This window comes from Pipistrellus kuhlii, unplaced genomic scaffold, assembly GCF_014108245.1.
Source record: "Pipistrellus kuhlii isolate mPipKuh1 unplaced genomic scaffold, mPipKuh1.p scaffold_m20_p_11, whole genome shotgun sequence".
Classification (NCBI taxonomy): domain Eukaryota; kingdom Metazoa; phylum Chordata; class Mammalia; order Chiroptera; family Vespertilionidae; genus Pipistrellus; species Pipistrellus kuhlii.
In genome coordinates, this window is record NW_023425416.1 from 45,426,667 (window position 1) to 45,446,974 (window position 20,308).

The 20,308-nt window shown below is 55.7% G+C and overlaps 2 protein-coding genes across 7 annotated transcripts in view; one reads left to right on the forward strand and one right to left on the reverse strand.

Annotated features, from left to right (window-relative positions):
- WDR48 (WD repeat domain 48) overlaps positions 1–9,974 on the forward strand; it is a 33,350-nt gene extending 23,376 nt beyond the window's left edge. For 3 of the 4 annotated variants that reach the window (XM_036431904.2, XM_036431902.1, XM_036431905.1), the window contains 6 exons: positions 1,969–2,074; positions 3,019–3,106; positions 4,402–4,437; positions 6,027–6,103; positions 7,420–7,612; positions 8,060–9,974. In XM_036431904.2, the coding sequence (XP_036287797.1) occupies positions 1,969–2,074; positions 3,019–3,106; positions 4,402–4,437; positions 6,027–6,103; positions 7,420–7,612; positions 8,060–8,155 (596 nt within the window). In that variant the 3' untranslated portion in view covers positions 8,156–9,974. The remainder of the gene's footprint in view (positions 1–1,968; positions 2,075–3,018; positions 3,107–4,401; positions 4,438–6,026; positions 6,104–7,419; positions 7,613–8,059) is intronic. The other variant, XM_036431903.1, reaches the window with a different exon arrangement.
- GORASP1 (golgi reassembly stacking protein 1) lies at positions 9,961–20,286 on the reverse strand. Of its 3 annotated transcripts, XM_045579434.1 has the most exons (10): positions 20,120–20,286; positions 17,176–17,256; positions 16,402–16,605; positions 14,357–14,443; positions 14,102–14,232; positions 13,758–13,839; positions 13,512–13,712; positions 12,677–12,827; positions 12,045–12,194; positions 9,961–11,833 (listed from the first exon to the last, which is right to left on the reverse strand). In XM_045579434.1, exons 1-10 carry the CDS (start codon positions 20,180–20,182, stop codon positions 11,556–11,558), a joined length of 1,428 nt encoding a protein of 475 aa, XP_045435390.1. In that variant the 5' UTR covers positions 20,183–20,286; the 3' UTR covers positions 9,961–11,555. The 3 variants fall into 3 exon arrangements, with proteins under 3 accessions (XP_045435390.1, XP_045435389.1, XP_045435391.1); XM_045579433.1 differs by having other exon boundaries at positions 13,512–13,839; XM_045579435.1 differs by lacking the exon at positions 17,176–17,256 and having other exon boundaries at positions 13,512–13,839; positions 20,120–20,285.
- Between the last annotated feature and the right edge of the window lie 22 nt (positions 20,287–20,308).

The following is a 20,308-nucleotide window of genomic DNA, read 5'->3' on the forward strand; positions in this document are numbered from 1 at the left end:
CAAAGAAGGAACATCCATCCAGTCTTCACTGAAAACCCAAGGAACTTTCGATCAGTAAAACTGCTCATAGAGAGAGAATAAACCCTGAACATTCCCATGGCCTTTGGCCGTAAAAATAGACAGCTTAGCAGGCTTATGCCGAAGCAGTTTCTCAGAGTATCCATGGACCTGCTGGGCTTACCTCCAAACCTAGTTAGCTGCATCAGAACACCAGGTTTGGCCTTGTATTGCCATAATTCTTGTTGGCCTGAAATGTTGCTGTTACCTACTTTGCCTGATTTTGGCTCTGAATGTTTCAAAAAAATCAAATTCCAACTCAGAAGTGTCAGGAAAAGTGAACACATCTATATAAAGCATGAGTGCCCTTGAGGACATTCAAAGACTGTGTGCCACAGGCAGGGGCAGCAACCTTCTAGGCACAGTCTGGTTAAAGAAAGGGAGGGAAGGTCTTAAAACTTGACAACGCATGTGTAACCCACAGCCAGCTGGAGTTTCCTTGTGTCCTACCTCCTACGGGCCTGCTCTGCTGAGGGTTCTGAGCTCCCTGCAGTCCACTGAGGATGGCCCGCCTCAGGTGGTCCCCAGCAATGCACACCTAGCAGAGACTTCGCTCTGCTCACTGACTCGTCCAGAATGATTTTTGGACTTTAAATCTCTTTTGTAAGCATGGCGTGCTTCCTTGAAAGCCAGTCTTCTGATGTCCCTGCCAGAGAGAGGTCACTGATCCCCCCATGGTAGCTTTCCTTTTGTGTCACCTCCCCATCAGAACTGTACAGTGGACTGTGGCCCAGAGAAACCCAGTGGGAAGATCTCTCCACCACAGAGGGCTGAGAAAGCTAGGCTCTGGTGTGGCTTTGCCATTTCTCAGCTGTGTAGCTGTGAGCACGTCATGTCCTGTTCTCAGCTTGTCCTCCATCTATAACATGACAGTTAGACCGGATGTCCTCAGAGGCCCTAGCGACCGATAAAGATTAGTCAAGAAACAGCCAGCACCTCTTGGATCCAGGTTTTGGTTGGAGGAAAAAGTCCCAGGAAACCCCAGATCATTCTTCAAGTCAAAGTGCCACAGTAACGCAGGGCAGGGCCCGCCCACCTCCCCAGCCAGAATTCAGGACACTGTGGTGTCCACCTGTCTGGTAACCTGCTGTGCCTGCTCCGTGCTCAGCGGATCAGCAGTTGCTTAGATTATAGTATTGAGCTCAAGTACTCAGAGGCCTGTGGTGAATTGTAGGTGGGGAGAACGCAGATGAGTGGGCGTGGACCCTGTCCTGCAGGGACTGACACTCTGCTGGGCAGAGAGCTACGTGCATGAAGCATTCTGAGTTCAGGGAGAAGTGATGGCTGCCATGGGAGCGGCTCTGGAGGTGCTGTAGGATTTAGAGGGTGAGGTTGCTTCCAGATTCATTGGGGAAATACTCATGAGCAAGTTGTACCTGAGTGGGGGTTTACTGCACTTGGGTCAAAAGATTACAAAGAAAACAGGGAAATGAAATGTGCAGAGAACAATAGGAACAAGAGTATGACCTCTCTGAGGGGTTTTTCACTGGTCCCTCTACCATTAGTTATGGCCGCCACTAAAATAATTTTTTTTCTGACCCAAGAAATTTTTCTGAACTTGGAGTTCTACTAAAAACACACACCAGATTACCATTTATAAACCCACTCTCCGAGACTTCCCGTGGTTCAAGTAGATGGTTATGCTTTTGCTTCAAATCTCAAACATCTCTTCTAAAATCCTCTAAAATGCAGTCATTTCTCATGGGGCACATCACAAGTTGCTATAACCAAGTATTTCTTAATTTCAGGAATTTGGCTTGGTTTGTTTTTTGCCTTTATTTTTTACCCTGGCTGACTTAAAGGACTTTAACTTTAAAAATATTGCAGTGTCTGCAGCCCGGGTAAACAGAATGTTTAGAATCTGTTCGTTGCACTAACCCTGCACCTGACACCATCTGTATCTTTCCCTAGTAAACGGGGAGCAGGAGAACCGAGTACAGAAGGGGAATGGCTATTTCCAAGTGCCCCCCCACACCCCCGTGATCTTCGGTGAAGCGGGAGGCCGCACCCTGTTCAGGTATGAGCAGGGGGCTGGAGGCATGTCTATGGAAGCCTCTCATTGCTCAGAAGTAGTGGTCCAAGCAGAGGCTATAAATGGTTTATCATCACCACTAGAGGTGTCAGGGATTGGGAAGCTTTTTTCATCTCCGGGAGATAGATAGTTAAGCGATGCTGTTGGACCACGTCCCAACTGGGAGCTGAGTCTCTGCTGTTAAAGGAGGTCGACACCTTGCCTCGAGGCAGCTTCTCTGGTGGCGTCTGCAGGAAGCTCACTTCTACTTACTCAGCGTGACTGCCGGGGTCAGGGAACAGGTGGCAGCACCAGAAGTCCCTGTCCGCGGGACAGCGTCAGGGCAGGTGACAGCGTCAGGGCAGGTGCCCGTAGGCTGGGTCAGGCAGGATGGACTGGCTGCTCCTGGGAATGGTTGAGCCCAACCATGTCCCGATCTGAGGTCCGAGGCTGGCCTTCGTGTGGCCCTGCAGGAAAGAGCTGTGCTGCCTTACCTCCACGTTGCCAGCAAGGCCTGCTAGAGTGATGGGGAGAGCTCACGAGAACCTTCTGTAGGGCCATGAGTAAGAAAAGTGCTTGTCTTGCCATGGGCTCAGAATTCTCTTCCTTTATGGTGGTTTCCTGAGCGTGTTAACCAAAACACCCTGCCCCCGCTCCGTGGGGAGGCCTGTGCTGTGGGCTGCAGCGCTGGCAGGGGATCTTTCTCGAGGGCTTTGCCTACACACAGGCTTCTGCCATCACACAGCGACTCAGAGGCAGCGCTGGTGCTGCTGGCCTCAGAGTCCGCTCGCTCTAGCTGCGTGAGCCATCCCGGCTGGCTGCATGTACTTTCCTCAGCTCAGTGGGTTGTCCTGAATGAACTCTGTAGGGTCTCAGCCCTTTGTCTAGTGTTGATAACGGGTTTTGTCATCTCGCTGTCGTGTCACTCACTACCTGATGGCTGTGTCCAGGCTGCTGTGCCGGGATTCCGGAGGGGAGACGGAGTCCATGCTGCTCAACGAGACGGTGCCACAATGGGTAATTGACATCACCGTGGACGTAAGTGTCCTCCACTCCCACTTCGCCCTGGTGTTTTTTCCAAACCATGACGCGAACGCAGAACTGCTGTAGACTGGATAACCTTACAGTGCAATAAAAACTAGATTGCCAAAGAAAACAAACACCAAAAGCTGACAGGACAGCCGTTCCCCGCATCCTCGAGCTCCAGCTTAATCAGTGTCCCACCTCCCAAGGCTCCATCAAGAAAAATGCAGGAGGAGTAGCCTTCCCGCTGCAGCCACCGAGCCCAGGGAGCTGTGCCAGTGACGGCGCCAGGAGCCCCGGGTCAGCTCTAAGCCCTTTGCAGCCACCGGGCAGCATCCACTGGGGCCACTGCACAGCCCTGTGCCAGTGCCAGGCTGGCTGGCATGTCTACAGTGACTTCCTTTCTCCTGTCAGTGAAAGCCAGGCACACCCAGGGCGGGCTCCGTGCAGTTCTGCCAGCTGACGCAGGAGCCGCCTGGTGCCCATGACACCCCTTCAGCCCTGGCACACGTGGACCGCTTCCAACACCCTTAAGTCCTGGGCTCCCCATGCACCTCAGAGATGTCTTTTTAATTGAGGATGAGGAGGGAGTGGTTGTAGCTCCCTTTTTACTCTATGTTATTACACCCTTCCCCCTGGGGGTCCCTTGTCTCACAGCCCAAATACAGAGCCCTCTGGGCCCTGCCCGTGGGCCCCCAGCACTCTGCAATCTCACTTTTTATGGATAAATTTATTAAGTAAAAAACTTGACTGCCAGGTAGAATCCTCTTCTGCTTCCCTGTAGTTCCAAAGTTGCAGAAGTAGTATTGGTATTCATCTGTTTATATCTGTATTGGTTTTTAACTATAAAAATAATATATGCTTATTAAATAAATGAATCAAGTGAAACCTCCATCCCTTTCTCAGTCACTCCTTCTTTTCCTTTTGCTCCCTGTCCTTCTCCCCAGAGGTAATAGCTGTTACTGGTTTAGTGCAGAGCCGTGAGTGCTTTTTCCGTGCTCCGTAAGCATATGTTACCCGCATATATGCATAGAGCTTGTTTTATCTTGCACAAGATCTATTACTATTCTGCAACTTGGTGGGGTTTTTGTTTTGTTTTTTAACTTAAAAATCTATCTTGAGCATTTTTTCATGACTCTACAGATTGGATCATTTCTTTTCAATGACTGTATACTATTCCGTTGTAAAATGTACCATAATTTATTTAACCAGAACCTTATTAATGGGCACTTAGGTTGTTTCCAATGTTTTCTATTACAAACAATGCTTCAGTGAACATCCTTATACATATAACTTTGTGTACTTTTTAGGATAAATTCCTAGAAGTGGAATTGCTGGATCAAAGGGATGCACATTTTAAATTTTGATAGATATTGGCAAATTGCCCTCCACAAAGGCTGTACCAGTTTACACTCTCACCACAAGGCATGCGGGCCCACACCCTCACCCACAATGGATACTTTCAATCTTTGCTAAAAGATAGGCAAATACTATCTCATTGTTTTAGTATAATTTGGGGATTTTTTTAATATGTGGTGAGGTTAAGCATCTTTTCATATTGGCCATTTCTATTTCTTCTGTGAATTGCTTGTGTTATTTACTTATTTCTCTAATTTCTCTATTGGGCTAGTTGTCCTTCTTATTAATTTATAGGAGCTCATCATATTCAATATTAATGAGTATTAAGCCTCTTAATTGAATTTTTACTTTGTTCATGGTATTTTTGACAGGCAGAAAGCTTTAATTTTACATAATCAGATTGATACTTCATGGTTCTGAGTTTCATGTCTTGCTTATGTATTTCCCTCTTCAGAGTAGCAAAAATATTCTTTTGTATTCTCTGGTATGTCTATGGTAATTGCTTATGTCTAGATCTTTAACCTATTAGAAGTGATTCTGTTTGGTGTGAAGTAGGATGCTAACTTTCTACAAGTGGACAATAGCCAGGGTGCCAACACAATTTTTAAATAATCTATCCTTTTTCTACTAATTTGAATGATGTCTTTATCATATACTAAATTTCTGTATGGGTCTGTTTCTAGACTCTCTTCTGTGCTGTTGACTTATTTAGCATACCCCTAAAGCCATATGAAAAGAGATTTAATCTCTAGATCCTTCAGAAAATACTTTCTGTCCCAGATATACCACCTCCAAGCTGGTGTGACACCTGGCGAATGTTCTGTGGTCTTCTCCAAATCCGAGCTCCCCATAAACCACTACTTCTTTGAGTGTGCAGCCCACCCGGGTCACTTAGGCCTGTGGCTTATTCCTGAGAGGGGACATCTGGATGGGCTCAGAGGGGATTAATACCCAGAGAAAAGGTGACCCGTTAGTCTTAGCCTTCACCTAAGTGTGTGGTTTACTTCACGGTGGATGTCTAGCTAGTTGGCTGGAGTTGCCAGTCTTGTGAAAAACCTCAGCCCTCGCTCTGTCGTCAGAGGGAAGGAACGTAGGAGGACCTGGCTGGCCTTTCCATTGCATGAGCGGCCTCACCAGCGTAGAGAGTGGTTTTGCTCAAAGACAAATGTTGTGGGTTTCTCTCAAGACACTTAGTTTTTTGTTTGGGCCTTTAGGGATCAGCCTTAATACTTTAATGTAGAATTTAGATTTTGGCTTGTATGGCTTCAAGAACTAAAATAAAATTTGTCTTCCTTTAATACCTTGAATTCTTATTTGAAAAGAGCCATATTTGCAAGTTCATATTGCCCCTGACATTACATACAGTATTTTATTACAAAACTGAACATGATACTTTCCTGATACATTTTGTCTAAGGCTGACTTAGATAATTTGATAGCTTACTGTAAACTTCATAGAAAGTGACTTTTAATTGTAAAACAACTATTAACTTGTAAATCATGTTCTCCTATTGACATCATTTTAATCTATCAGCTAATAGAAATTATTATGCCATTTTTTACTTTTAATATTTCAGAAAAATATGCCCAAATTCAACAAAATTCCTTTCTACCTCCAACCTCATGCATCTTCAGGAGCAAAAACCTTAAAAAAGTAAGTAAATGTACTGTCATGTGATGCTTTTACCTAATTAATTACCAGACAGGTTTTTTATTTCTTATTATTGCTTTTATAGCAAAGGAGGCAAGGACTGGATGTAAGCCTAGTTTTATAATATCACTTTATACAGTTTAACCATTTAAAAGTACCTGCTGTGGTAAGCTACAGACGTTCAAAACTAAGACATGGATTTTGTCTCCTGCCATAATCTGTGCCCTACACTCTCCGATGGGAGAGTGACGGTGACCTCACCCTCCATTACTGACAGAAGTCCAGGTGAGGGGCGGGTGACTGCTCCTGTGTATCCATGACAACTGCTTTTATGGATACAAAGAAATCATGAGCGTAGGGGAAAGAAATGAATTTTTGGAGCTTTCTAGAAAGGCTTCTCGCAGGACATGGAATTTGAGCTAGATATATAAGGCTGGATAGAATCCAGAGATATCCCAGGTGCAGGAGATGGTTTGATCAGGGATGTGGAAGTGGGAGCATGCGCAAGAACTGGAAACTAGCGAGGACCTCTGAGCTGCAGCCTAGGATGTGGGGGTGGTGGGAAAATACGAGAGAAGTTGGAGAAGAAATTCATTGGTGCATATCCTAGCAAATGAAACCCACAAGACTTTAAAACCTTTTGTTGAAGAATATTCCCAAACATACACAAAACAAAGAACAGGAGAAGGAACCCCCATTATCCCATCCACAGCTTCCAGTCATTCTCCACACACAGCCACACTTTGCTTCATCTGCTACTTCCTCCTACCCTCCCCCCACCCGCCTGCACTCACACGGGAGCAAGTCTGAGATCTCACTTCACTGGATGTAGTGACCGTCAACTCAAGGTGCTTTCAAAGTTTGAGCCTGAGCCTACTTGGTTCGATCGTTAACTGACATCAGAGAAACTGGAGTAGGTGTGGGTGTGAGGCAGTGGATGAATCTAGATTTGGACATGCAGAGTGTGAGGTTCCTGGGAACAGCCAACAGAAGATACCCAGTCAGCTCCTGGGCTGGTGGGTGTGGAGTGGGGGCAGGAGGTTGAGACTCAGGGTGTCAGCTGTAGGCAGACAGGCCCTGGGGGACTGGGCCTGGGAGCCCGGGCCGCCTTCCGCTCCGGTGCAGCAGCACCAGGGCTTACAGGGCACCACGGGATCGGTTGGCAATTCTACAAGTGGCGTAAAGCAATGACTAAAAAGTGTATTGGTTTATGTTTCTGTTTCTGGGGTATGTTTTCACCTTTATAAGATGTTAACACCAAAGAATATGGAAGAGATAATATCCAGTGACTTTTTGGTGTCTGCCCTTGCTTTTTCCAGAGATAGACTTTCTGCTAGCGACATGCTCCAAGTCCGGAAAGTAATGGAACATGTTTATGAGAAAATCATCAACTTGGATAATGAGTCTCAAACCACTAGCTCTTCTAATAATGAAAAACCTGGAGAACAGGAGAAAGAGGAGGACATCGCTGTGCTGGCAGAGGAGAAAATTGAGCTTCTATGCCAGGACCAGGCAAGTGGACTTGTGGACCAGAGCCCCACTTGGCCGGGGCCGGTGCTTGGACAGTGACATCACGGGGTCTGACTGTGGTTCCCACGTCTGTTGCCTCTGGGGGGGCTTCTGCTTTTAAAGAGGCTCCAAGGAGCTCTGGGTGTCTCCCAAGGACAGGACAGGGTCACCTTAATGTGCAGAGCAGACGGTTGTTAGTTTAGGATGTGGAGGTGGGTGGAGCTGTTTTAAATTAAGATGCACTGAAGGCCTTCTCAGCGATGGCTGGAGACGGTGTCCAGTGCCCAGGGTTGTGCCTGTATGCGTGGCAGTCAGGCCCACAAGAGCAGGCCACCCCGCGGTAGGGTGGGGGTGGAGAGGAGAGAGCACTCTGACCACCTGTGAGGGGCAGCAGTAAGGGCCTTAGCTCTCAGAGGCTTTGACATTTCTAATTTATGCTTTGCTGTTCAGGTTTTGGATCCAAACATGGACCTTCGGACAGTGAAACACTTCATATGGAAGAGCGGCGGTGACCTCACCCTCCATTACCGACAGAAGTCCACGTGAGGGGCGGGCGAGCGCTCCAGGGTACCCATTTCCTGACCTTCCTCTGGCCCCGAGAGCAGTCCTAGGAGCCCACTGAGCCCAGTGGGAGCCAGACTTCTCATGGCCGATTGGTATGGACAGATCCTCTCTCAACTGCAGTGACCAATGGAAATGTAACATAGAAACAGCCTCCCTGTGTAGAGTGAGCTGTCCCCAGGGAGGCAGAGTCCGAGAGCAGAGCCCCAGCCAACTGTCTCTCAAGGTGTACAGAGAACTGACTGGCCGGCGCAGGCCTGGCTTCCTCCTTTTACGTCAAAGGACCTGATCTTCGCTAGCACTTGTTAGAGACACTTCCTGTAGGGCCACACTGTCACCGTGTTTCCACTCCGCACACGCTGTGCAGCTTTTCTAAGAGGACATTCCATTCGTGCAGCACCTGTGAAGGCTTTCTCCACGTTTGTCATTAAAAACAAATTGTTTTCCCATTTAAGACAGTTATTTTTCATAGGAACTTGCTGTTGCACAATTCGAGAGCCAGCCCATTTCATAATAAACGACTAGTGTTGGGCTTGTTTCTACTCCTGCACCTCAGCTGTGTTCCTGTAGACGGATCAGTGGAACCGCCAAGGGCTGGGCATAGCGCCTGGACCGCTATGTCCCAGCAATGCCACATGACCCCAGTGCCCAGGACCGCCTGGCAGCCACAGGGTGGTGCAGCTTCCTCCTCCCTCCACTGTGTTCTTTATTTACGGGCAGTGCCGGGTGGCACCAGAGGCACTTGCTCTGATGAGCAGCAAGGCACCATCAGAACTGCAGACCGTGGTGAAATTTTAACTTCGTTTAAAATGCTACCTAACGTGTACGGTGTCAGTGCAAGCATATCATGGGAGTCCATAGCCTGGAAATACACATATTGTTTCCCAGAGTTTTATACGCAGGTTTTTGTTGTTGTACCTATATCCAGATTGCTTTTCACTGTTCTTTCTAACAATCTAAAGCTTTCATAGAACCATTTGGATCTTGTACAGAATATAACTTATTGGGGATAAACACTTCAACTTTTGGCATAAAAACACTTTGGATTCTCCCCAAGGTCATTTGTATTCAGACTAGAGCAATGGTCTGCCCGGCCAGACTCTGTGAGACACGCCTCCTATGTGGAGCCAGAAGCACAAGTGCCTTCAGAGGCAGTTTCTTCCAGTCCAGGGGCCTCCCAGCTCATGTGCGGCGGAGCCCACAGTGGCGGGGCCTGGGGGTGGGGGGGGAGTTTCTTTCTACATCCTCACGGGCTCAGCTGAAGGCAGCCGACGGGCCTCGGTCCAGACCTTACTGTTGGAGGCGCTCGGATTCGCACAGCTGTAGGGACAGGCTCCCTCCCCGCGGGCAGCCTCCTCTGGGAAGCGGACAGGTCACTGCCGCTGGCTCTCGGACGACGTGAGCCCCTTCCACCGAGCCCCCCCCCCACGCAGAGCAGCCCACTTCTTTTGTACACAGCCCTTTCTATCCGTTGGATACAGCGGTGCACTTTTGCTGCACGTTTTTTAGCAATAGTCATGGATTCATGTCAGAAACACCACCAAGCTCATCGCCAGCCTGTTGTGTGCATGAGGGGCCCCTGGGCTAGAGGGATGGGTTTGCCGCGGGGCCTTCTGGCCCTGTTCCCGAACCCCGAGGGCGGCTGTGCTCCCTTCCTCCATAGACCTGACCCCGCATGGTTGTACTCTTTTCTTCCCGTCAAACCAGTAAGTTTCCAGAAAAGTTGACAGTCTGCAATGCCAAAAGGGTAAAAATCTGTATTTCACAGTTGTATAGAATAAAGGCTTTAGTTAAAATATTCAAAGCATAGTACATGTTTATTTTTTCACTTGTCATTTTCCTTCAGAGCAGATGAGAGAGAAATTGAGAAACCTGGTTTTTCTGTTTATCCTAGAAATAATTAGCATTGATACCACTCTATCCTCCAGCTTCAGAAGAGGCATGTGTAAAGCGAGGAAGAACCAGAACCCTCGGGGCCAGGCTGCAGCGCAGGATCCCTGCCCTAGGCCTGTTCTCCTTGCAGGTCTGCAGCAGCACTGGGCTCCCAGGCCGCCCAGGAGAGGCCCCGGCTGGCCTTGCACCCAGGCCTCCTGCTCGGCACGGACAGGCTCGCTGTCCCTGCGGCCAGAGTGCTAGACACTTAGTGTTCGCTAATTGGGGCCTCCCTCCATACACTCGGCTTGTGCTGCCTCCGGCTGATAGTCCGTGTGCTACAGCTAAAGGCTCTGAATTTCCTTGTACATGCGGACATCACAAATCAAGCAGCAGTGGGGGATGCAGAGTGGACAGACTAGAGGACAAGGCCAGAGGCAGCCTTCATGGTAAGCAGCAGGGAGTGTGGGAAGGCAAGGGGCTGTAGCCCGGGCATGTGAGGACCCCATCCCTGGGGGAGCCGTCCTCTTCCTGCTGACAGAGCGCAGACCCACGCGTGCCTCAGCCTCCCAAGGCACCCCCGCACACACGCTCCCCCAGACACGCTACAGGAAAGGACAGAAGGGCCCTGGCCTCTCACTTCCCCTTGTGGTGGGAGCTGTGTGTAAAGAGATCTAGTCAGGACTGGCTTTGAGAGTGTGCTGAGGGAGGTCAATCTAAATGTGTAACCTGTTCACCACTGGGGCTGGCTGGTGCCATGTGTATGCAGAAGAGATTGTTGTGTAAGTCTGGGGATACTAGGTCTGTGGGGAGTCAGCCCTGGGGAAGAAGGAATATCATGATCTAAGCACAGGTAAGTGTCTGCGGAAGGTTCCAGAATTTCCAACCCTCCTCTCCCATGAGAGGTGGGCAAGTTCCAGCTGTGACTGGCAGGTATCAGTCCGCCTGAGCCATCTACCATGTGGCACAGGGATGGGGGCACATGACAGAAGAGGCAGTAACTGGGGCTTCAAGGGTCCCCAGGGCTTGGGGTGCCTTCCAGTAGGAAGCGCTGGCTCGGCTGTGCAGGAAGCATCAAGGCAAGCTCTGCAAAGCTGTCAGGCAAACACCATACCGGCCCCTTCCCCCCCTCACCCCACTGCCACACCAGATCAGTCTAGACCCCGCTGCTTCCTGGGAGCAAGCACTGGGCCTCGGCGTACACAGCCAAGATGCCCTTCCCCAAGGCCCACGCCTCCCCTCCCCACCAGCAAGGCTCCGTGTGCCACCCGTGCAGCGAAGAAGCCTTTCCTCTCCTACCCCAGCTCCCACCACCCCAAAAGCATGTGCTTAAGATTCTCAAACAAGGGCTCCATTCCCCAAAGCCAGGACCACCACGCAGAGTGCTGGCAGGCCATCTCTTGGAAACCAGTAGGGTGAGTGGACACGAGCCCCCCACCTGCAGAAGTCCCTGCCCGTGACTCGGAGCCACAGCCTGAGCCGCCTCCCCACACCTGGACCTCAGGACGTGCCATCAGGGGCCTTGCCATTGCCCAGGGTGGTGTTCGGGGGTAGCGAGCTGGGCCTGGCTGGCTGCCTCGGCTTCCGCCCTGAGACCCGGACTTGCTGTGCTTGCCGGCTCCTCCTCGGCCTGAGCTTCGAGCAGCTCGGCAGACAGCCCGTCCTCTGGCGAGGCTGCGGAGGTGAGGCTGTCGGGAAGGGTCAGCTGGGGCAGGTGGTCCTGCTGGGCCTGGGCACCGGGGCTGTCCGGGAAGGAGACCTCAAACTCTGATCCAGACCACGTGGCCTCCCCTGAAACACACAGGACGGGGCTCAGGAGGCCTGCAGGGCCCGGGGGCAGAAACCTCACTGACCTCCAAACCTCACCCCAGACACTGAGGGGGAGGAGAGAGCCAGAGGACAAACCCCTGGACGTGGCTGGATTCCTCCCAAACGCCGGCCTCTGACCCACTGCGAAACGGGGCAGCCTTCCCAGAGGCCTCTGCAGGCGCCCGCCACTCACCGGCACGCTCGTGAGAGCCGCTGCTGGAGCAGACGTCCTCCAGCCCTGCAGCTGGCACGGCGGCGGAGGGCAGCTCGGGGAAGGAGGGCGGGCCGGGCCAGACGCTGGCACTGCTGTCCAAGAGGGCGATGCCCGACACGTCCAGGAAGCCTAGGGCACGGGGCACAGCTCTTCGCTAGCACAAGACCCTGCCTGCTGCAGGCTGGTGCCCTGGCTCACTCTGCCCCGTTCCTGGGGCATCTGCTCAGCCCGGGACTAATCTCAGCCTGTGGTGATGCCCTCACCCCAACCCAAAGGATCCCCTGCCCCCCAACTGCTTGTTTCTCAGGAAAGAAACGGGCCTGCCTGGCACTGGGCATCATGGGAGCAGCACAGTGGCAGAAGGACCAGGCCCTCCCTGCTCTGTCCCCAATTCGCTGTGACCTTGAGCAGGCCACCTCTCCCCCCCTGGACAGCACTCTCCCCGTCCGCACGCTCTTCGTGGTCACTTGCAACCACCCTGCCACGGGGCAGGGGTCAGTAGGTCTGAGGAAGGTTTTGGTGCCGTCGCCAAAGTCCAGGCCTGAGCCTGGGGCCCGTTGGGGCACCAGGGGTTGCGGGGGCCTAGCCTCCTTGCCGGGCCCGCTCGCTACCTGGGTCCATGACCCGCTGCACCGGAGGCGGCGGCTGCAGAGGCGTCTCCATGGGCCGGGGCGGTTCCCCACGGTCAGGCACAGCATAGCCGAGATGCCCGGGCCCGGGCAGCGGGCCCTCTAGGGAGGAGCCGGGAGCCTGCAGCAGGGCCTGGGGGAGCCGGGGAAGAAGAGGGCACAGGGAGAGGGCCGTTGGGACGGTGGGGTCCAGCTTCACCCCCAGCCCCCACGTGCCCCAGAAGCATTGCTCTGCCTGAAGGTCCCTCTCTGTGGGTGACGTGAAGTCAGACAGGGGCCTGGCTGGCCTCCCTGGCAGGGCCGACACGGAGAGGGAGCACTCCTGCCACTCCGCTGAGGAGCCCAGGTGCCCAGCGGGCTGCGCCCCGCCAATGACCCACATAAGAGAAAGGGCCTCCCTGAATCCCAGCTGCTCGGGAAGCAGCCCTCCCATGCCCCACAGATCCCCGGCACAGATCCCCGGCACTGGCCGTGCCTAAAGGCCAACAGCCATGAGGACAAGACCGGCACTCTGCTGGCTCTGGATGCCCAGCCTCTGGCCCGACCTGACCACAGACTCACTGAGGCCCGGGGCAAGGCTCCGCCCACCCGAGCCTGTTTCCCACTCATAACACATAAACGACGCTAGTGCCTTGCCACCACCCTCACCTCCCGACCTCAGGGGCAGGAGAACCAGAGCGGGTCCCATTGTCCTGGAACGGGCCCGCCTGCTCCCACTGGGTCCCACAAGCAAGGGCCCTAGGCCTCCAGAACCCTCTCTTCCTTCTGTCCACGGAAGCTCCCCTCATCCCCCAGCGGGCAGGTGTTCCCTACGTACCTCCAAGTAGTCACCCTGCCTGGAACCCATCTCAGGGCCAGGAGGGGCAGGTGAGTCCAGGGGGGTGGTTCCAGGTGGCAGGGCACCAGGTGATGGGATACCAGGTGGCAAGTTACCAGGTGGCAAGGCACCAGGTGGTGAGGAACCAGGTGGCGGGTTATCAGATGGCAGGGCACCAGGTGGTGGGGTACCAGGTGGCAGAGTACCAGGTGGTGAGGTACCAGGTGGTGGGGTGCCAGGTGGTGGGGCACCAGGTGGCTTCTTGTGGTAGCTGGGGGGCTGGATTGGGATCCGATGCAGATACCCGTAGCCGATACCACACCCCAGACTGCCGAAGTCCAGAAACATTCAATCCAGGAGCTGTCTCACAGCCTTTCCTATCTCTGCCCCCCACCCCCCCGCCACCCATCAATGGCAGGGAGGGGGCTAAAAGGATGCTCCCTGGTCCATGGTCAGCCTCGGGATCCCTAAACCAGGGCCCAGCCCTCTACCCCCCCAACCATGAGACTCTGGGGTCCATGCCCACCGGCCAGGCCCACCCAGGGCCCCACCAGGACCCCACCCTACAGCCCTCCGACCCCCGGAAGTACCTGCCCTCTCCACCCCAGGCCGCGTTGGGAGTTACGGACACCTCCCGGCAGGAGTCGGACTCGGAGTTATAAACCATCAGCTTCAAGGGCTTCCCCTCGTGGGACTCGATGAGAGTGAAGAAGTCCTCAGACTGGGACAAACACACAGGCCTGAGCCCCAGCCCCCGCGCTGGGACTGCAGGCACCTCTCGCGGACAGCACCCACATCTCCACACCCACTGGGGTCTGCGGAGGGCGGGGCCTCGGGTTCCTCACCTCCTGCAGGAGCTGGTCTGAGCCAATCACATAGTCTGTGTAGGGGCACAGGCCAGCAAGGGAGGCGGGCGAAGAGGGTTCCACATCCTGGGGAGAGAATGGAGAACCGTCACCTCACGACTGGAGCGGAGGAGGGGCCGGGAGCCGTCTCTCCGGGCAGTCTCCGTCCCCAGGCCAAGGCCTCCAGGCCAGACTCTCCCACCGTACCCCCCAATTCCCCTCGGTCCCCCAGGTCCACAGCCTGCCCAGCAGAGGGCAGTGCCGTGGCATGGCTCCCAGCACTGAGCTCTGACATCTGACCTGGGTTCAACTCCTGACTCCACCAACTGCTAGCTGGGTGACTGGACAAATACTGAACCACTGAGCCAGGTTCCCAACCATGAAAACCATGGCACGCAGTGCTTACTCACAGGGTTGCTGAGAAGATTTTAGAAATAATAGATGTAAAGAATGAAAACCACACTTTGGCCCACAGTAAGTGCCCAACTACATGGCCGTTAAGACCCCCTGGGTAGGGGATGGAGGCGAGGGCAGTGAGCAGGACTGGATATAAGGATACCCTCTCCTTAGAGAGGGGCCTTGAGACACGGGACCAGTCCCTGCCTCCTAAAGCAGTGGTCGGCAAACTGTGGCTCGTGAGCCACATGTGGCTCTTTGGCCCCTGGAGTGTGGCTCTTCCACAAAATACCACGGCCTGGCGAGTCTGTTTTAAAGAAGTGGCGTTAGAAGTTTAAAAATTTGGGCTCTCAAAAGGAATGCCAGTCGTCGTGCTGTTGATATTTGGCTCTGTGGACTAATGAGCTTGCCGACCACTGCCCTAGAGGAACACGCAGGGATTTCCACCATCGCCCCGTGGCACTAGTGGGCAAGCTGAGATAGGCCAAAAGGTTGAGAAGGCTCCCCGGGAAGTGGGTGAGCAACAGAGGAGGCTAGAAAACCAGCCAGTTTCCAACTCGGGGCACCCTCCTGTCACCAAGTTGCGGGACCAAGAACTTGGGCGCCATCAGTGGACACGCGTGTCACATGTGCACGGGTTGCTGTGACGGACACGAACAGCAAGGTCTGTGACAATTCCGTCACTGAGATTCACGAGGCTCAGACCCCAGGCACCAGCCCAGAGCCCAGGTGCTCTCAGAGGACCTGCCAGAAAAACACAGCAGCAGCAGCGTCCCGGCAGCACAACCACCCTCCACTAGATGGCAGCACCACCTCTCAAATCAGAAACCACGTAGAGAGGGGGGTTGTGGGAGGCGGGGGGGGGGGGGGGGGGGGGGGGGGGGGGGGGGGGCGCCTTTTTTCTGCCAAGGGCCATTCGGATATTTATACTATCACCCGAGGGCCACACAAAATTATCAACTTAAAAATCAGCCTGCTATATTCAGTCAAACATTGAATTAACTCACGGCTAATGCCTTGGCAGGGCCAGGCCAAACGATTTTGCAGGCCTTCTATGGCCCTCGGGCTGGAAGTTCCCCGCCCCTGGTCTAGAGTGTACAAAAGTGCCCAAAGTCATACGGCTAACAAGAAGCGAGGCACAACCGAAACCGGTTTGGCTCAGTGGGTAAAGCGTCGGCCTACGGACTGAAAGGTCCCGGGTTCGATTCCGGTCAAGGGCATGTACCTTGGTTGCGGGCACATCCCCAGTAGGTAGGGGGTGTGCAAGAGGCAGCTGATCAATGACTCTCTCTCACTGATGTTTCTAACTCTCTATCCCTCTCTCTTCCTCTCTGTAAAAAATTCAATAAATATATACATAAAATAAAAAAAAGAGGTGAGGCACCGCATGCAGGTAGAGAGCTGCCCTCTCTGGACACTGTGGTGAGTGAGACCGTGCCCTCAGGGAGTCCTCAAACAGTCCATCTGGCTCCAGGCCCTGTCCCAGTTGCCCCCACACCCTGCTCCCTCCCCCCAGGTGCCCCCCAAACGCCCTCATGTGTTCTGGCCCCACCACCTTCCCCTGCAGAGATTGGCCTGGGGCTTGAACGCCCCACTCATTGCTCCACACACACACACTCATCGCCCGCCCCACCCCCACCCCCACTCACCAGCACGTGCCACACGTGCTCGCTGGCCCTGTGGAAGCTGCAGAAGCGCACGCTGGCGCCCAGCAGGCCCGGGCCGCCCCACATGTTGCTGGGCACCACCTCCACCTCGCGCACCCGCATGGTCTTCATGTTGAACACCTCCAGCTTCACCGGCTTCTCCACGTTGGCCTTCAGCAGGTCCCGCAGCGTGTCCGTCTCCTTGTTCTAGGAAGGAAGGGGGCTCACGCCAAGGACCCCACACCCCGTCCGGCCGCTCAGACAAGCCTGGGTCTGAGGTGGGGCAAGGGCCTTGGTGGCCAGCTGCCCCAGCAGGGCCTGGTGTGGGATGACCACACACCCCCACACACTCACTCCCATCCCACCCCACCCCACACCCCCCACAAGTAGTGCTAAATCTGCCTCCCTCCGCTCCCCCTCTGCCCCAGAGAGCACAAACTCATCACAGAGCCTCCTGGCTCAGGCCACTGCAGGCTGTCCCACTGTGAGCTGCCCCTTGGCCAGAGCCCTCACATCTCTCATGCCCCCAGAGGCAGGCCCCTTAGGCCTGTGGCCCCCTCCAAGCGTCCATTAGCCTCCAGTCCACCCCAGAGAGCTCAGGAGCTGAGCTGGGCAAGGCCTCCCTCCAGAAGAGAAGGGAGGCAGGAGCTGGGCTGGAGCCTCCTTTGGGACATACAAGACACACACACACACACACACACACACACACAAACACACGCATGCACGCATGCACACGCACACACACACGCGCGCACCCACACACACAGCAAAGCTCACCAGCCTCGAGTGCCCGATGGTGATGATGAAGTCAAAGTAGGGCTCCAGGCCCGCCTGCTGGGCGGGGGAGTTCTCCTGCACCTGTGCCAGGGCAGAGGCTGATCACTGAGCCTGCCCCGGGACTTCCAAGAAGCCCCAGCCCTCAATGTCAGACACCACCCCCACCCCCACCGCCACCCCCCACCCCCATGTCCCAGCGGGGAATCGGGCGCTGGAATGAACTGTTCCGGGCAGGCCACCCGTGGGCACGGTTAAGGTGACCTCCCTCCTCCCTCACCACCTTCCCGGGCACACATTATTCCTCTTTAGGAAAACAGCTCTTCCCTGACCATGATCCACAGACCACGCTCCCAGCGATGCCTCGTGGGAGAGCCCAGGGCAGTCCTGGGGGTGTCAGGAGGCCCCACGGAGCAGGGTGGCGCAGGCCCACAGGGAACGCCAGGAGGGCTTCCCACAGAGGCTAAGATGTGCACAGGAAGGGAGGGCCCTTCGTTCGGCAGCGGGCAGGGCCCCGTGATGGAGAGAACCAGGGCTGTGGGCAGAGAGAGGTGGCGGGGAAGGCAGGCAGCCTGTGGCCGGAGGGCCCGGACCCTGTGCTGACAGATCCCCGGTCAGCCCAGCAGGTAAGGGGAGCTGCTGGGGAGAGCAGACCGCAGGGCAGGAAGGAGCCCAAGCCCTGGAGCCTGGTGAGCAGCGCCAAGCCCCCGCCTCCTCACAATTCTGCCTCCGCTCCAGTGCAGGACACAGGAGTCATCCTGGCCCAAGGGTGCTCCCTCCCCGCCCTGGACTCCCAGCGTCACCCATCGCCCAAAGCACAGCACCGTAGCTACAGCCCCGTTCCCTCTCAAAAGCCCCATTTACAGAACTTCGTCCACACAACGCGGCCGTTTTCTCCCGCCCAGGCCCAGCCCGAAGGTGACCTCCACTCCCCATCGCCCCCCTACCCACCCCCGGGCCTTCTGTGTCCTCACTCGCCGCCCTGATGACCAGGCATCTGCCAGGCCCCAGCCCAGAGGGCACGGGGCTCCTGTGGCCTCTGGTTCTGGCACCCCTGCCCGGGGAAGGCCCTGTGGCTGCTGCCACCCACCAGCCCCTCCAGCCGTGGATACGCCAAGCCCGTGGTCGGCAAACTGCGGCTCGAGAGCCACATGCGGCTCTTTGGCCCCTGGAGTGTGGCTCTTCCACAGAATACCAAGGCCTGGGCGAGTCTATGTTGAAGAAGTGGTGTTAGAAGACGTTTGAGTTCTAAAATCTTGGCTCTCCAAAGAAATGTCCATCGTTGTATACTGTTGGTATTTGGCCCTGCGGACTAATGAGTTTGCCGACCACTCCCCCGAGCTGACCTGACAGAGAGCTCAGCACTGAGTTTTCGATACAAAGTCCCTGCAGAAGCTGCGGTGGCTTCCAAATAGAGGATCCCCTACAGCACATGTGTCAAACACAAGGCCCGAGGGCCAAATCCGTCCCACCAGGCCTTGCAATGTGGCCCGCACCGCGCTGTCATCACTGCACTCCGCTGCGTTTCCATCACAATGACAGTTTATGACTGTTCAGTAAACCATTCGGCCCGCGATTTAGGCTGGATTTTAGATTTTGGCCCCTTCTCTGATTGAGTTCGACACCCCTACTTTAGGGGAAACCCAAAGGACAATTCATCAGAGAGAGCTTGGAAGAGGCGCTCCTCCCCACTCGATGGCACCCCACCTCCCTCTGGTAAGACCCTGCTGCTAAAGCCAGGCCACCTGGCACCTGCCCACGACTGCTGCCCTCCACCATGGAGGAGGTCCCGAGGCTCAGGCCCCCGGTCTCCAGGCCCAGCCCCCTCCCAGCCACCCAGACCCTCTGCCTATCCTCTCTCCTGTGGCCTTGTGCCTGGGCCTGGTCACTGACCACTATGGCTCTCCAGAGGAAATGGTCTGCACTGCTGCCCAGCACACCCCCACCGCGCCCCCACTCCGGCAGCAAGCATGGCCCTCTGACTGGCTTTCCCTTGGGGGGATCCCATCACGTCCAGTCCCCTCACCCTCACCCACGCACCCACAGAGCCTTCCATCACAACACAGAGACCATGCAACAGGCGGGCACACCAACCTGACAAGCTTGCACCGCTCTCCGCAGCCATGCATGCTGCACAAGGAAACGGAGTCCTTCCCCGGTGAGTCGGAGCTTTCTCTGCCCCCACCCCCACCGTGGTCTGCTCACCTCCGTTACCACCCCTCCTTCTCTACAGAACAAATCTCCACCCCAGTTCCCCACGGGGCTACGGGACCCTCCCGACCCGCCGCGATCTTTCGCCCTGGGACCCTCCCCTGCTGCAAACGCTGTCCCCGCGCCTGCAGCGTCTGCAGCGGGTCCTTCCGCTCCCTCTTCCCCTGGCTGGTCAGCACTGGCCCTCGGGCTCCAGAAGCCTTTCCGATCCCCTGACGGGCGGCGTGTAGGCCCGCCAGCCCCTGGCAGCTGTCGTCCATGTCCATCTGGTTTTCCCGACCCGCGGACTCAAGAGCCGGGACCGGGTTCCAGGAGCAGCACGGGGCGCGGCACCCAGCGGGCAATCACACGTGTGATCCGCGTGTACCGACGGGTCCCGACGACGCCTGGAGCTGCTGCAACATTCGCCCGGGAGCAGGGCTATTCCTGGCGGCCCGAGCGGACCAGGAAGCGCTCCGCTTCCTGCACAGCTGGCACCGGGGCGGGCGCCGGGGCTGGCACCGGGGCGGGCCGGGCCCACCGCGGCCGCAGACCGGCCGGGACCAGGAGGGCCGGGGGCCGCCTCCCGCGGGCCGCTCCCCTCGGCAAGGGGGCCTCCCCCTCCCTCCACCCGGGCGGCCGCACGAGGGGCCGGGCCCCCGCCTCCGCCGCCGCCCCGGGGCCGGCGCTCAGGCGTCCGGGCGCATCGGTCCGGGTGGACGCCCGGCCCCGGCCGCCGGCGCCGGGAGCCACTCACCCCGTGCAGGTGGAAGCCCTCGGAGGTCTCCGCCGGCTGCTCGGTGCTGGAGCCCAGCCCCATGGCAGCGGGCGGCCCGGCTCCGGCGCCAGCGGCCCCGAACGCAGCGCGGATCCCGTGCCACCGGCGCCCACTCGCCCGCTCGGCGCTCAATTACCAGCGCCTGGTCACGTGGACGGAGCGCCACGC

Bases quoted from the DNA above. Each gene is read 5' to 3' on its own strand.
- GORASP1 (XM_045579433.1), bottom strand. From the start codon at position 20,182: ATGGGGCTGGGCTCCAGCACCGAGCAGCCGGCGGAGACCTCCGAGGGC. The intron at 12,828-13,511 runs GTACGTAGGGAA...CGGCTCCCCCAG, and splicing joins GGCAGGGTGACTACTTGGAG to GCCCTGCTGCAGGCTCCCGG. The intron at 12,195-12,676 runs GTAGCGAGCGGG...CCCGTGCCCTAG, and splicing joins GCAGCGGGTCATGGACCCAG to GCTTCCTGGACGTGTCGGGC.